This window comes from Mesoplodon mirus, assembly GCF_964341445.2.
Source record: "Mesoplodon mirus genome assembly, chromosome: 12".
Taxonomy (NCBI): domain Eukaryota; kingdom Metazoa; phylum Chordata; class Mammalia; order Artiodactyla; family Ziphiidae; genus Mesoplodon; species Mesoplodon mirus.
The window spans coordinates 8,149,978-8,167,783 of record NC_138988.1 but is presented as its reverse complement, the minus strand read 5'-3'; the positions used below and the strand labels follow the sequence as shown (position 1 = coordinate 8,167,783).

At 36.7% G+C, this 17,806-nt stretch overlaps 1 protein-coding gene across 5 annotated transcripts in view; it reads right to left on the bottom strand.

The window, feature by feature from the left end:
• The window catches only part of RAD18 (RAD18 E3 ubiquitin protein ligase), a 106,413-nt gene that overhangs the window by 49,839 nt on the left and 38,768 nt on the right, over positions 1 to 17,806 (bottom strand). For all 5 annotated transcript variants that reach the window (XM_082639789.1, XM_082639790.1, XM_082639791.1 and 2 more), the window contains 3 exons: positions 13,876 to 14,060; positions 2,915 to 2,991; positions 1,544 to 1,604 (listed from right to left, as the gene is read on the bottom strand). In XM_082639789.1, the coding sequence (XP_082495915.1) occupies positions 1,544 to 1,604; positions 2,915 to 2,991; positions 13,876 to 14,060 (323 nt within the window). The remainder of the gene's footprint in view (positions 1 to 1,543; positions 1,605 to 2,914; positions 2,992 to 13,875; positions 14,061 to 17,806) is intronic.

Here is a 17,806-nt window from a genome sequence, read left to right as displayed (position 1 = left end):
CCCATGTACATTAAAACATTAATAAAAATGTTTAAAAAACAGAAGAACCATCAATGGTATATTTAGATCCTGATACTAAATCAAACTGTAACTAGACTATAATGCTAATAATAAGTGCTTGAGCTTTAGGAAGTGCCCAAAAGGTTTAAAAAAAAAAAAGTATATACTGAGGTTTATTTTAGAGCTAAGTGAATTAATTTAACGTGTTGACCTATTTAGTCAAATTAAAGTTTTTAAAGATATTTAAATGGTGGGCAATAGATATTTGTATATTTTCTTGCCTATATCTAACCCACGTTTTCTTTAGTGTAGCATAATTGTTAGATACCATCCTTTAGTGATTTAAATTATTTTTGTTCCATGCACATTTTCTGGTTTCCTTATTGTTACAGTTCTTAGTTTTGCCACTTCAGTGATCGTCTGATATTCTCTAGCTCCTGTATCAAGAAAAATTACTTTGGCTTCCCAAAGGTTGATCAAAGAGGATCGATCACATCTGTCTATCTTTAGAGCACCAGCGCTGTAACTCTTGTGGTTCAGCCTCCGGTCCGTGAATCCTCCAGCCTCCTTTCCCCACTCCGAGAAGGCTCGGGCCATCACAACTGCATCTAGTGCCTGTGTACTTCCTCTTTCCTCCCCACACAGATCACAGCTGTATCTGCCCCTTCAAAGCTTAAGAAGTGAAAAAAGAAAACACAATTCTTTTGGCACAACTAAGGCATATCATGTGTGGAATATTCATTCAGCAAATATTAACTATCTACTGTTTGCCAGGCACTTAAATTTAAATTTAAACTAAAAACCAACCAACCAGCCAAAGAAAAAGCAGCTATCTAATTGACAAAACAGTAATGTGCTAGCACTGGGAAAGATACATATAAAGGTCATTTAAGGAAAATGAAGCGATAAAGTTGGGAAGCTGGTAATAATGAATAAAATGAAAACTATCTTCAGCATAAATATGCAAGCTGCAGAGTGCTGAAATTCTTTTTTTTTTTTTTTTTTTTTTTGCGGTATGCGGGCCTCTCACTGTTGTGGCCTCTCCCGTTGCGGAGCACAGGCTCCGGACGCGCAGGCTCAGTGGCCATGGCTCACGGGCCCAGCCGCTCCGCGGCATGTGGGATCTTCCCAGACCGGGGCACAAACCCGTGTCCCCTGCATCGGCAGGTGGACCCTCAACCACTGCGCCACCAGGGAAGCCCTGAAATTCTTTACATAAATACTGTCACTGGCCTGAGGACAGGATGGCAAGTCAGCAATGTTTCCATTTTAATCCCATTTTCTTCTCACAGAGATGCTTTGAGAGCAACTAATTAATATTTGCAAAGTGCTTAGTGATAAGCTCAAAGTAGAATGTTAGTCACAAATCAAAGAGCACACACATAGTAACAAAAAAAGGTCACTGTCCTGAGTAAACACTCAACCAAAATTCAGTCTCTTAAGTAATATTAACAAGAAAGTTTGTGTTAAACATTAATATAAAAATACTTAAGATGAAAAACTGTAACCCAAGTTCTTTGTAAATAAAGAAAACATAACTTACGATAGTTACTGTGAATTTCATCTATTTCCTTTTCTGTTTGGTCCTTTGTAAAAACCATTATCTAAAAAATCCAAAAATTCTTAATTAAAAATTACCAAAAATGATAAAAAATAGAAATTAGTACTATAAACTTTAAAATCTCAAATGTGGATGTTTAAAATAGAGGAAAATAATCTCTCATCTCTGTTTTATATAGACTTAGGAAGATTAACTCCTGTTTACTTCTCTTGAATATTGTAATTAACATACATTTTACTCATTATTTTTTTTCATCAGTAGAAAATGCAATACTGATTCCATTAGAATTTATGAAGTATTAAGACAACAATCAATTAAGTTTCCTACTTTCAATATTTAATTTTCCACATTCATTACTACAATAGGTAACATAAAACTACAAGACTGAAGAGACATTTAGCAGATCATTAACAAGGCAGATCTTCTTGTTTGTCTTCTACCTTTTCCAGCCTAACTTGTCCAAGTCTACCACAAAGGTATACAGAGAAAATGCAATAATACAAGACTTCATGTGTTAAATTTCTAATTCACTTTTTTAAATTTTAGACTTAAAAGATCTGAAATGTACTTACACGATTCATTATAGTCTCCATCTTATAGTTAGCACACAGGTAATAGCAAAGTCAATGAAAATCTCATTTTTTTCTACTATCTGATTATAAACTTACTTCCCTAAGGTTGTTGCTTTCCTTACAAACACATTACCGATGGTCTAGAAAAAAAGTTTACTTGGGAGAGCCCAAAACACTTCCTCCTGTGTCAAAGGACACAATGGCTATTTTCTTCTTTGGTATCCTTTCCTCAAGTTTTGGACCATCAAGCTATAGGAAGGCAATAGTGAAGAAATTTAGGTCTCTGATTTCCTCAGTAAGCTCAATAGATGCTCAATCCTCATCAACTCTTAAAATTACTTAATTTCACTATCAGTATAACCATAGAATTGCAGAATGCCAGAGCTAAAAGGGGATCTTAGAGATTATATAGTTAAACCCCTGAGTTTTACAGATGAAGATCTTAAGGGCCACAGAGGTTAAATGTTAAACAGCTTATTAAATGCAACCACCAGAAAAAGGACCAATACCAAGGTTACCTGATGTACGGGCACATGCTTTTTTCCATAAAACTGTAATTCATCAATCAACTCTACTTTGGATTGATCTTGTGCCAGAAGACTGCTAAATATGATAAAAATGCTAAAATGAGCTGCAAGTAAATCATAATACATTAAATGGAAATGTGTTCTAGTATATTTCCCACTGAACAGATTTAACACTGGTTTGCTTTAATTTGTAGGGTATTCGACTTTTCCTTCCTTCATTTCTACCGAGATACTGAAAAAGACCATCAACATACGCTTTCGTTGAGTTTACTAGCTTCAAGACGCATCCTAGTCTTCTCCATATTTTCAATTTCTTGAACTATTTCAGCAGCTGTTAAAATAAGGGCATATAGCCAATATTAATTACATGGTGTTGCTCAATGTACCCTGGTTATATAAACTCTTAACACTGAAGCTGGACAATGGGTATACATGAACTCCCTGTCCTGTCTTTGCAATTTTTCTGTAAGTCTAAAGTCATTTCAAAATAAAAGGGTTTAAAAAAAAATAACACAGAGTTAAAACACTTAACTTTTACACATGCAATTTCAGTTTAAAATATAACTGGAAGAGTACAGCAAAGTCATTTTGCTCTTTCCTTTGAGGATACAGGTATAAACAAGAGTCCCAATGGAATATGAAAATTAATGTTAGTGTGAATTCTACTCTTAGGGGATATCCACTGAAACTCCAATGTACAAAATGTTACAACAGTCTACTTTTCAAGGAAAGACAAAGGTCTACGAATACTAGAGGGTAGATGGCCTTGACTCCAGAATTTTTGTCAGTAGGTGTATTTACCAATCACATACATCAAAGAGATCTGAAATACACTCCATCTCATATATAAATACCTTTGAATGCAAATAGCATGAAATTCGCCAATGCTATCCTTCTGCCTACTAGGCCAACATATTAAGACTAAAATACACATATAGTATAGGGGAAAAAAACTACAATCCCTTACACACATTTATACATAAAAAGATACTATATCTAGAATTTGCCTCAAAATAATCCATGGGGGGAAGGGATGTAAATGACAGACAACACGCAATTAGGCATGAGTTGACAACTGTCTGAGTCAGGTAACAGGTAAATAGGGGAAATCACCATATTCTTCACCATAAGAATTTAAATTCTATAGAACTTATAAATAATCTCTATTAAAAAGTTTTTTACAAAACTGACAGCCCTCGAGAGGATCATTTAAGAATGCAATTACCTCATTTCAAAGTTTCTTTTTCAAGCACTGAGAGGTACCTCTTGCCTCCCTAATATCATAAGAGCAGTAGAAACAATGTAAACAATCTCTCCCTCTGTGAATCATGGTATAACAGGAAAGCAAAGGGACCACTTGCTTTCTACCCAATCCACTAACCCAAGTATCACTCAAGTTAGAGAACATCTGGCATACTCTCTTCTAAGGTTTTAAGGAAACTGTACTAGGATTAGATGCAATTTAGGGGCTTAAATCTTTCAGGGAGACTTCTGATTCTGTTTGTGATGTAAAGAGCTGGATATAGTGTCATTCTCACCCTAACAATGAGAAAAGGCTGGATAACCTATAAAACTGTAACTTTACTCGAATCCAACAGGGTCACAGGGAAACCAACTAGCCTAGAATCTAAGGAAAGTCAGGTGCCTTAGAGAAGAGAGGGGTCACGAGTACTGGTTGACATAAGAAAATAAGAATTATCCTATCGCTGAGTAAGAAAATTTCAGATAAACTTTTTTTTTTTTTGGCCGCACAGCAAGGCATGCGAGATCTTAGTTCCCAGACCAGGGATCGAACCTGTGCTCCCTGCAGTGGAAGCACATAGTCTTAACCACTGGACCGCCAGGAAAGTCGCTCAGATAAACTTTCTGATGAATTGCAAAAGGCCAAGGGTGAACCAGCATGAAAATATAAAAATCTTGGGAATATTAGACACAAGGGGACTCACACCTATTCCAAGGTTTTCTATAGACCTTACTGGATACTCTCAAGAACTACTGGGGGAAGGATGAGGAATTAGAAAAAGTATCCCTCCGGATACAGGCTTGGGAAAGAACAGCCCCCAGTGCAGGAAGGACATGAAAAGCCCCATCAGATTTTTAACCCTAGGAAACAAAAGCATTAAGCCACTGAGGGAAGCTCAGCAAAACTGAGGTCGCCAGAGCACAGGTAAATGGAGAAAAAGTAAACAAACAAAACCCTCTACTCCGGCAGAAGGGTCAGGAAATTACCCTGGGCCCAGACCACTAGAGGACCCTTGCCACTTGGGGAGGCACAGGATCACTGAGAGAGACCCACCTGTGAGACCCAGAATCAAGGGCCTGCCTAAGACGGAGGCTAAGCTAGAATAACAGAGAACAACCTCATGTTCCCTACCACAGAGCCAGGACACTCCAAGTGACAGGTAACTGTAATCAGCCACTGGGAGAGAAGTGAGCATGGAAAGACTCCTTAAGGCACAGGTTCACAGGGAAAACCTAAGTGCGAGTGATACAGGTACATTTTAAAAACAAACAAGCAAACTTCTGGTAGCTCAGGCACCGACCTAAAAAGCACAAGGGATATGAAAGTGGTGGTCAAACGAGGACAACCACAGCAATAACAAAATCCAAACCAATCAACCACACACAATGAAGTCCTAGCAGAAGAGGAGACAAGTCCATTTTTTAGTCATTCATACTATTTACTTCAGCATTTAGAGTCTCACATATTAAGTCTGGTTTTCAACCAAAATTTACAAGATATATGAACAAGCAAGCAAACAAACAACAATAACAAAACCAAACTCAGATATCAGTTGCCCAGATGTTACAACTACCAGACATGGAATTTAAAATAACTACGATTAATATGCTAAGACATCTAGTGGAAAAGATGAACAACATGCAGGAACAGATGGGGCAATTCAGGAGAGAGATGAAATCATCAAGAAGAATAAACAGAAATGTTAGAAATAAAAAAACATTAGCAGAGATAACTTGACCCAGCTAAGGAAAGAATAGGTGAACTTAAAAATGGGATCGATGGTATTACCCAAATAGAAACAGAGAAAAAGGGGGGGAAAAACCACAAAAAAAAAACAGAATAGAGCAACTAAGAGCTGTGAGACAATATCAAAAGCCCTAACACACACGTAATAGAAATGCCAGAAGAAGAAAAAAGGGAGAGAAAATATTTGAAAACCTAATGGCCAGAATTTACTAAATATAATGAAAGATGTCAAACCACAAATGCAAGAAGCTCAAAGAATATGAAGCAGAATAAATAACAAAAAACATAACAAAACAAAAATGCAACAATATACATAGACACACAAAGAAAATCTTGAAGCCAGTGAGAAAAAGGGGTATACCACACCCATAAAAGTCATATATTACATCATACTGCTCATCAAAAACTATTCACTCCAGAAGACAACAATGAAGAATTTAAAGTGTTGGGGAAAAAACCTACCAACCCAGAATTCTATATCAAGGGCAATATTTTTCAAAAGTGAAAGAGAAATGAAGACTTTCTGAGACAAACAAAAACTGACAGAATATATTATTAGCAGATCTGTACCAAAACAAGTGTTAAAGGAATTTCTTCAAGCACAAGAAATTTAAAACCAGAAATTCATCTCTGTAAGAAGAAACAAAGTGTTAGAAATGGTAAAAATGAAGGTAAATATGAAATATACTTTTCTTATTTTTAACTTCTATAAAAGATAATTGTCTGTTTAAAGGAAAAACCATAGCAATGCATTGTGTTCACAGCGTGGCAACAACAACACGAAGGATTAGGGACGGGGAGTAAACTGTTGTATAAGGTTCTTAGACTACAAGCAAAGCAGTGTATCATCTGAAGGTAGACTGTGACTAAATAAAGGTGTACGCTGTAAACCTAAGGCAAACACGAAAATTTTGAAAAAGAGGTACAATAATAAGTCAATAGTAGACATGAAATATAATTTTTAAAATACTCAATTAATCCAAGATATTTTTAAAAAAAAAGGATAGAAGGAACAAAAAGCAGATGGAACAAACAAAACAACTAGCAAGATGTTAAGTCGAAAGCCAACTACATCAAATGTAAATGGTCTAAAGGCACTAATAAGAGCCAGAGAATGCAGACTGGATTAAAAAAGAAAAACCAAACAATATACTGTCAACAAAGAACCCATTTTAAATAAAAGGCATAGATTCAGAATAGGTTCAAAACGAAGAATGGAAAGCGATGTATCCTGTAAGTACCAATGGAAACAAATCTGAAATAGCTGTATTAATATGAGGCGCGAGAGACTCCAGAGCAATGAATGTTATCAGGGACAAAGAGGGAAATTACAGAAAGGGGTCAAGTCACCAAGAAGACTTAACAATCCTAATGTGTTTGCACCTAAAACAGAAATCAAAAATACATACAAGAACAAGAACTTCTGTTTCCAAACAAGACGGCCTAGATTCATGTCTCTTCTCATTTCTCATAATCTTACCTGCAAAGTATAACTACAAACCCTGGATATAACAGACAAGGTTAAGAGAATTCTGAAAAGTGGAAGGAGGAAAATGGACTGGCTAAGGACCTCAGAATTTGAGGAACAACACTGTGGTAAGTTTCCCGGGTTTTCTTTTTATCTTCACAATATCCCAGACTCAGCCTGCAATCCAGAACCACCAACACTCACAGAAGAAAGAAAAAAAAAGTCCCAAGAAAAACCTATTTTAAGCAAAGGTCAGTGAAAGGGAGAGATCAGAAACCTTTCTGACAATATCGGATCTACTCCAGCTAAACCCTGCTGATGCTCCCAGCCTGCCACACAAACTTCTCCCCACACTTAGTTAATTTAAAGACCTGTAAAATTAAAACACAGGTACTATATTTACTGAAAAAACTCTGCATATAATCTGCAGTTCAAACCCATGTTGTTCAAGGGTCAACTGTCTATCTCTTTAAAGCAGTTTAAATGATATATCTGTTATTAATTTCTCATACTTAGAAGAGGAAACTAAATAACAACAATAAAAACTGGAAACAAAGGGCTTCCCTGGTGGCACAGAGGTTAAGAATCTGCCTGCCAATGCAGGGGACATGGATTTGAGCCCTGGCCCAGGAAGATCTCACATGCCACAGAGCAACTAAGCCCATGTGCCGCAATTACTGAGCCTGTGCTCTAGAGCCCACGAGCCACAACTACTGAGCCCACGAGCCACAACTACTGAAGCCCATGCACCTAGAGCCCATGCTCTGCAACAAGAGAAGCCACTGCAATGAGAAGCCCGTGCACTGTAATGAAGAGTAGCCCCCACTCACCACAACTAGAGAAAGCCCGCACGCAGCAACGAAAACCCAACACAGCCAAAAATAAAAACAAATAAATAAATAAACTTATCTTTTTAAATTGGAAACAAAGTGAAACAAATGAACTGTCACTGTATTATTTCAAATAACATAACCACAATAAAGGGAAAAAATAACTTATGAACACAGTAAATGACTATGTACCCTTAATGCAGGTGAGGGGGGAGGGGAGAGGGAAGACTGGGTAGAGAGAACTAAAAAAAAATCTGGAATTCTTTCTCTGGTTGCAGAGAGGTGTAGTAGTACAGATGAAGCAATTCTGAAACGATTTTAGATATATTACAGAACTGAACAAATTAGTAAACGTGCTGATGCTACTGAGAGGGAAGATTCTCCCTGTCGAAAAAGGGAAATAGAAATATGAAATACAGAAAGGTAAAGAAGACCTCTGTGGGGCTGGATTGAAAGTAAAGGTATTGGTATGTTCTCATGATTTCTAATATGTATAAGTGGATTTACATGCATACATATACATGTAGTATACAGGCATACATGCATGTGTATGTATACACATATCCATGTATGCATATGTATATGTGTGTATATATTCCTGAGCTCCATCTGCTGAAAGAGTCTAGAAGCAAAGGTACCAGGTAGCAATGAGCATAGCTGGTAGTCTTATCTTGTTTTCCCCTCAAAAGAGCCAAAACTTCTCAGGGAAATGTCTGATTCCAGGGCTGGGACAGGGAATCACTACCTTGTTATGCTAGAAATAAGGAAATGGTAAAAAAAAAAAATAATGATAATAATGAAAGTATGGCATGAGGACCAAGGATCAGCATGGAGAAGCTCCCGCTGGCCAAATCTAGAAACATAAACACCAAAATGATTAAGGATGGAAATAAGCTATAAATCTGTGAATCCATATTGATAATAGACAAATGAAATACAAGAAAGGAAGGCTCCTGTTTTCAGAACCATGGCAGGTGTCAACTGGCAAATGTGGAAGGAAGGCTAAAATTAGAAAATCAACATTGTGCAACTACACAGAAAAGACTAGTTCAGGTAAAAATTACCAAAGAATGCTAAATACAGGCGTGAGATTTTAATGAGGTTTAGAATATTTAGATGGTATAAAAGTGTCTCTCTACAGATTTCTTACTAGGAGTAATGAGGAAACTACACAGTGAAGAAATCGACAAGGTGATCAAACCTGCCATCACAAATGAAGGGCACAAAGATGTCAAATACCTCTAGATGTGATATTCTGAGAAGGACAAAACATCACTCATATAGTATTCTGGCCACAAATGCACAACCTGAACATAATTATAAGGAAACATAGGACAAAGCCAAAATGAGGAACATTCTATTTGGGGAAAAAACCCAACAACAACAAAGACTGTATTCTTTTAAAATGCCAATGTCAATGTCATAGAAGACAAAGAAAGGCTGAGGAATTGTTCCAGACTGAAAGAGACTGAGAGGATATTACAACTAAATTTAATAATGTGATCCAAAACTGGATCATGTACTGGAGGGGGAAAAAAAATCCATAAAGGCCATTACGGGGTCAACTGCTGAAACTGGAATAGAGATGATAGATTAAAGAACTATTTAACAAAGATGAATTTACTAAAGTTGATAACTGTACTGCAGCAATAAAAGAGAATATCTCTTTTCTTAGGAAATACACAATGAAGTATTTAGGAGACAAGATTATATGCCTTATTCTCAGATGGTTTAAGAAAAAAATGTGTATATAAAGATGTACACATACACAAACACATATACATTAATAAAGAGAGAGAAACAATAATTCATAAAGCAAATGGGGCAAAATGTTAACAGGTGAATCTGTGTAAAGGGTACATATGTGTTCTTTATGATAATGTTTCAACCTTCCTATAAGTGCAAAATTATTTCCAAATAAAGTTTTTTTTAAAGAATGCAAAGCTAAGACTTTTTCAGACAAATAAAAGTGGAAAGAACTTGTCTCAACACATGTGCACTACAAGAAACATTAAATGAAGATTTTCAGACCAAAAGAAAATGACATCAGATGGAAACCTGGATCTAAGCAAAGAAATAAGGAATACCATAAATGGTGAATGTGTAGGCACATAAAGACTTTCCTTTTCAATTTTTAAAATTTCTTTCAAGGAAAACTGACAGTTTAAAGCAAAAATGGTAACAAAGTATCATGAGGTTTATAACACATAGAAGAAAAATCTATGACAATAAAACCAAGGATGGAAAGGGTAAGGTCCTTATGTTAAACACGTAATACAATAATATCTGAAGGTAGACTGTGATAAGTTTAAGATGCACGTGGTAAACTCTACAACAATTGCTAAAAGAAATTAAACAGAGGTACAGCTAATAAGCCAACAATGGAGATAGAATAGAGAACTAAAAAATAATCTAAAAGAAAGCAAGAAAAGAAAGAAAAAAACAAAGAATGGACAGGACAAAGAGAAAATAAAGAGCAAGATGGTAGACTTAAATCCAACTAAATAGATTAAATGAAAAAGTTTTAAATTCTACAATTTAATGGTATATCTTGTCAAATTAAGTTTAAAAAGCAAATCCAAACCACATACTGCTTACCAAAAAACACAGTTTAAATAAAATGACACAGTATGTTTAAAGAAAAAAGTGAAATAAGATTATTATTTATGGAATATTACCAGAGACTAAAACAAATATGTCATAATAATGAATAGGTTAATTCATCAAGAAGACATAACAATACTAAATGTACATACACCTCATTACTGAGATTCAAAATGTAAAGAAAACAGAGCATACTGAAAGGAAAAATAAAAAATCCACAAATACCCTTGGAGATTTCAATAATCCTCTCAGTACTGATAGAATCAGTAAACATAGCATAAGTAAGGATGTAGAATACTTGAACATACTACCTAGCAACTTTACATAACTAACACTACAGATCATTGAACAAAAAAACCCAAAATTTTCAAGTGCTTAAGGAACACTCACCAAGGAAGACCTAATGTTGAGTTATAAAACAAGTCTCAATAAATGTAAAAGGTCCGAAATCATACAGAACTGCTTTAATGGAATCAAATTAGAAATGATTAAAAATATATATATCTGGGAAATATTCAAATATTTGGAAATTGAAAACACTTCCAAATAACCCATGGGTAAAAGAAGAGATCACAATAAAAATTAGAAAATATTTTAACTGAATGAAAAGGAAAATACCAGAGAAATGAAAGCACATGGCTACATAAAAATCTATAAGACCATGTTTATAGTAGCTTTATCCAGAATAGCCAAAAATTGGAGACAAGCCCAGTTGCCTATTAATAGTCATTTAGTCATCATTTCAGCCAAAATCTAGAACATTTCCTTCACCCCCAGAAATTCTTCTGCCCCACTGCAGTAAGTTCCCTCCCCCTTGCCCTCAGGGCCTGGGACATACTGATGTCTTCTATGTCCCTATAGTTTTGCCTTTTCTAAAATGCTAAATAAATGGAGTTTTAAAATTATACAGTGTGTTGTCTTTTGTATCTGGCTTCTTTCACTTAGCACAATGCTTTTGAGATTTATCCATGTTGTTGCAGTTATCAGTAGTTCATTTTTTGTTTTTTGGGGTTTTTTTGCGGTATGTGGGCCTCTCACTGCCGCGGCCTCTCCCATTGCGGAGCACAGGCTCCGGACGCGCAGGCTCAGCGGCCATGGCCCGCGGGCCCAGCCGCTCCGTGGTATGTGGGACCCTCCCGGACCGGGGCACGAACCCGTGTCCCCTGCATCGGCAGGCGGACCCCCAACCACTGCACCACCAGGGAAGCCCAGTAGTTCATTGTTAATGCTAAGCAGTGTTCCACTGTACGGCTGTACCACGATTTGTATACCTATTCACCTATAAATAGACAATCTCAATAAACAACAAAGCTGGAGGAACTACATTACCAGACAGCAAGATCTATTACAAATTACTCATAAAGTAACTAAGACAGTGTACTACTGGCACAAGGATAAATAAATGACCCAATAGAACAAAACAATGTCCAGACCCACACATATACGGTTAGCTGATTCTCAACCAAGCTGTACCAACAACTCAATGTGTAAAGGATGGTTTTTCAATAAATGGTGCGACATCAATCAGCTATCCATATGGAAACAGCAAAAGAATCTCTCCCCTTACCTCGCAACGTATGCTAAAATCAATTCCAGATAAACTGTAGATTGAAAGGTAGAAGCAAAAAGAATAATGCTCTTAGAAGAAAACATGATCTCGCGGTAGGCAAAGACAAAAAAGTACTAACCAATGGGAAAATGCAACGAATTGGATATAAAATTTAAAACTTCTACCTCTCAGATGAAGACATTAAGAGAGGGAAAAGATGAAATTAAAGGAGAAACATACATACACCCAGCAAGATGTGTATCCAGAAAAACTCACGTACCCCCACAAGTAAATCAGGAAACAACAGATCCACGGCACAGAAAAATAGGGCACAAGACTTAAATGGGTATTTCACCAAAGAGAATATCCAGATGGCCAATAACAATATAAAAATATGCTGAACACTACAAGCCATTAGGGAAACAAAAATTAAAACCATAATGAGATACTACTGTGGACCCACCAGAATGGCCCAAACGGAAAATTGACAATATTGATGTTGTTAAGGATGTGGAAAAACTGGAATCTCATACCCTCCTGATGAGAGCATACATTGGCACTGAGTTTCTGCCTGTATCCATGAAAGCTGAACATCTGCAAAAACATAATTTGGGGCATAGGTATACGTATCCCCCAAACATGTGTGCCTACGAGCACCAAGAGACCTGTAAAAGGTTACTCATAGCAGCATTATTCTTAAAAGCCAAAGAGTGGAAAAATCCAAATGTCCATCAGCCACCGAATGGACAGTGTAATATATTTATATAATAGAATATGCTACAGCAACAAAAATTTTTAAAAATCACAACTGTACACAAAAATATGGATAAATCTTATAAACATAATGTTGGAAAAAAATGAAATCAGACTGAGAAGAATGCATAAGCTACTCATTATTCCATTTATATAAAGATAAAATATAGGCAAAAATAGGCAAAATGAATATATGGTTTGAGAAGTCAAGAAGGTGGTCATCTGTGAGAATGAAGGTAGTAGTGATTGGCAGGGGGCTTCTGTGATGCTGGTAGTGATCTGAGTAGTGGTTTCAAAGGCACTTTCCCTTTGCTTTGTGATAATTCACCAAACAATATATTTACAATTTGTGTAAGTTCCTATTTGCATATTATACTTTAGTGTTTTTTAATTAGGCAATTCCATCCATATGCTAATAACTGAAATAACTCCAAGATTTGTGTGTGGTTAAATGGAAAAAACAAACTATTAAGCAGTATGTATGTCAAATTAACATTTTTATAACAATAATGATCAAGGATATATTTTTGTGTATAACAACCTTAATAATCTAATGGTAACATTTATTCAATGCTGACTACTTGCTAAGGTACTATGCTAGGACTTTACATGCATTTTATCATTTATTCTGCTCAAAAACACTATGAAGTAGGTAGTATTATAACTCTTACTTTATGGGTGAGAAAACAGAGGTCAGATATAATAAGTAATTTGCCCATAGTCACCCAGTCATAAAGTTGCAAAACTAGGATTATAGGCCACGCTCTCTAGATCAACCTTCATATTCATGAGAAGCTGGCGGCAGTGGTTGTCTCTGAGAAGAGAAGGGGGACGGAGAGGCAGGCTGAGAGAAAGGCTGGCTTATCACAGGACACTCTAGGTACCTTCGGAAGGAGTACATTTGCGTACCTTACCTATTATCAAAAACGTATTAAAAATTTTTTCTGTGATTTACAACCACTAAGCCACACAAAACTGCTTTATCCAGAGGATAAACACAACTCATTGTTTAATTACTTTACCTGATTTAGGATGCAAAGCATCACACTGGGCATTGTACATGTGTACAAATTCTTGGTGCCTTTTAATGAGCTGTTGTTTATTTCCTTGAACAGATAATCCATGCTGTTTTAGCTTTTTCTTTAAATCTCTATCTGAGAGCAAGTTATATACAGTTTTGGGCAGTGGCTTCCTCTTGTGAACAGAGCTGAAAAGGGAGAAAAAAGATCACTGAGGTTTACTGTGAATTATCCAATGCTTTTCATGTAAAACAGTAATTTTCCTTCTGACTCAATACGAAGGCGACTGGGAAAAATAGCAGAACCATTAAGACAAAAACAGGAAAGAGAAGGAGGATTAAATTTACAAATAAAGTTGACAGTATTTTTCTGACAGTAATGCATCTAAAGTGGCAGTGGGACATTCAGATAGAGGGGCCTAGGTGGCAGCCAAAACTTAGACAAAGTTAGTTTAGGTCTCAGAGAGAGGCCTGGCCTAAAGATGCAGACCTGGCACTCATACAGAAGGCTTGTGGACTAAATGCTATGAGAAATTAGGGTCATACTTATGTGAACTTATTCACTTCTTCATCTATTTAAAGCATGCTTTTCCTAAAATTTGCCCATGGTTTTCACACAAATCTCTATAAAACCAGCTATCTCAGGTGATTAGAGTACAAATGCTATCGCGGGTCAGGCTATGGATTTAAGAATATCATCATATACAGCTTCTTTAAAAAAATTTCTGATGCATAGCCAAAAATGCCCGCTTAGGCCCAAGGCAATCATTTTGCAAAAGCACTAGATGACATAAAAGAAGACTTGTTGGGATGGTTAGCTTTACCCAACTCATTACACCAATGGAAAAAGAATTCAGAGTTGATGGGTAGGTAGTATTCTTATGGGATCATCTTCAAAAGAACACAACTGAAAACAACAGCAAGAAACACAGCACTGGTTTTTTTTTCTCCAACTTCAATTAACTATATTAACAAATATATAAGGCATTAAGAAGTGTACTGGCAAAATCCCCACCTGGCTCTTCACTGTATTTACATAATGAATACAATGATAAGCACTCAGCTACAATTTTAAGTATGACAAAGCTCTATCAAATGACTTTCTTATACTCCCTCTAAACACCAATTAAGAAACATTATTTCTTTAAATAGAATATGTAGAAGTCAAGCTACCTAAGGGTATCAATGACTTGAGACAATTATTTAAACAGGAAACCCAGAGTGAATTTTAATCTATTTAGTCTGATTATACCTGGTTCTCTAAGTACATCACCTGGCTCACCACTATGGCAATAAAGTGCTTAATAAAAATGTATTCAAGGTAGTCTCTACAACTGCAATCATTTTTAGATGAAATATCAAAACTTCAGGTAAAAATTAATAGGAACTTGAAAGTAATAGGTTTATCCAGAAAAACAAGATTTTACAAAAGACTTGCATATAACTAGCTGGCACAAGGCCATGCTGCTCAAACTTGAGTGCATCTCAGAACCACCTGGAGAGCTTATTTAAAATGCAGTTCTCAGTCGCATGGCCACACCACCCACCAATTCTGACTCAGCTCTTTAAGTGGAAACCTAAAATCTCTATTAACAAGGTTCCACGTGGAAATCTAATGCAAATGGTCCAGAGACCACACTGAGAGGGAGAGAGTACAGTTGAATACAGACTGAAAACAACCAAACATTTCTCTATTACCCAACAGTACCATTCCCTGGCTAGGTTATTTCTTTTATGCTCTATCAATATGGTCTAAAAGCCAGAAATAACTATATAACTGCAGAAAGACCTGTAAACCCTCAACAGATTACATTTTTCTGAAAATTGCTCTTCTTATAATGACAGACAGCCTATTTGACTCTACAACACTGATAAGATTATGGCTAAATAAAATCACAGAAGGTAGCGAGAGCTGAAAAACCTTTTGTAGGAGTTTATACAAGAATACTGTGAGGGATAATTCAGTAAGTCTGTACCTAAAACATTTTTTAAATTTTATTAAGTATAGATGATAAAACTTAGGACTGTGAAATTCTAATGGAAAACTCTACTGTTTACTGGCATTTACAATGAAAAGCACCAGCAGAAATCAACAATTTCTGTCATGAATTTTAAAATACGAAGCCTGATAAATGTTTCCCAAAACATGAAAATGCTACTTTACCTTTCTTCCATGGTTTGGTGAAACAGTAATGCATTTTAGGGCCCTAAGAATCTGAGGACATCAAAAGGAAGAGTATTCTTTGAATCAACTCTGATATGAATCTACATAGAATGGGTTAAGGGCTGTCATCCATATTAAAGAAGTAGCCTGTCGGGGTGTTGTGGAGAAAAATTTTTAAATGTCAGAGATTCTTTTATGTGACCAGAGCCCAGGACCAGGATGTAACTAAAGAGAAAGGTGGTTCAATGTCTCCCTAAGTGTATCTCCACAAACACTAGCTTGGCAAGATGAGTTATAAGGACAAAAAGGTTTTAAGGTCAAATAAATTTAGGAATTACTGGATTAAACAAAATCCAACAGTTATGTTTGACGAAGGAATTCTCAGAGCCTTCAAGACACTAACTTACACAGTGACTCTTTCCCTAAGAGAGAGAGAAAGAGGGAGTGAATGCAGTGCTTCTAAATTGCGCTACAGAGTAACCAGCAGGATTATGGTATTCCACAGAGCCTGTGTGGAATCACTGCTGGAATTTGAACTTAATTACACACGGAGGAGTACGTCGTTGGATAAACTGACAGAGCCAAGTGTGTTAGAAGAAATACAATGGATGCATCTAGAGAAAGAGCAGTCCAAGCAAGATCAGCAGTGCCGATTCCTTACTCTTCAAGGAGAAAATGCCCAGCTTCTGTAGTCCCAACTCACTCTTCAGGAAAAAACATTTCTAAAGAGAAAGGCAGGTCTTTAGATTCTCTCGGCTTAAGAGAAATAATCCTCGTGATGATCCAGCTTTATTCCGAATCTCGACTAACTAGGCAACCTAAAAATCTAAATTTTATTCTCGTCAAACAAACATACCCACTAGGAGTGAGTACTGGGCACACAGGACCGCACAGGCATCTGTCGCAGGGACCTGTGGAGGGATGTTGGGGCCTGAAGGCCACTGTGGATACGAGGCAGGGACACAGAGGGAGGTCAGGGAGAGGAGCACAGTCCCCAAGCCCTCCAGCTCCACTTTAATGGAACAGGGCCAATTCTCTCTATTTTATATGTTATGGTTCACTGTGCGTTTTCACTTGCAAAAAAGGTTCTGCTCGGGGAAAGAAGTTAACTATCAAGCTAAAAACACGACAGTAAGAACTGTCAATTGGTGGCCCCCACTGTAAATTAATAAAGCATCACTGTGCTTTATATGTTAGCTTTTGTAAATTGTAACAGCCAGAGTTTGTCCCTTGGAACCTGCATTGACTCCAGACTTACTCATAAAATCTAGTGACACCATTTTAGCTTTACTCAAAAAAGAACAGTAAAATAGTCCTGTCTTATCAGCATGGTTTTTGGCACTCTTCCAAGTTCTTCCAAACAGACCAAACGTAAGAGCCAATCATTCTGTTCATTCCCACCTCCCGGATACGATTAATTTCTTCAATTTCCGCCCTCTCCTTTCCAGATCTTGGAATTATCACCTATTCTCTCCCTCTTCCATCCTGTTTCAGAAGAAGGGCTCCTTCTGCATGTCAAGGATAACTGCATTACTGGACTTTTGATCTCTTGTTCTTTATACCATCTGCTCTCTCCCTGGAGATAGTAGAAGGAGGCTAAAGGCTTATATAATTGCTATTTTAAAAAATAAAATCTTCTCTGATCTTGCTCCTTAATCCTTCCCCAAACTACCATCTCATCTCTCTTCTTCCCTTCATCACCAGACTCATCTAATTTGCGGCTTCTGCTTCCTTATTATCTTCATTATCACTGATTCTTTAACACCCTGCA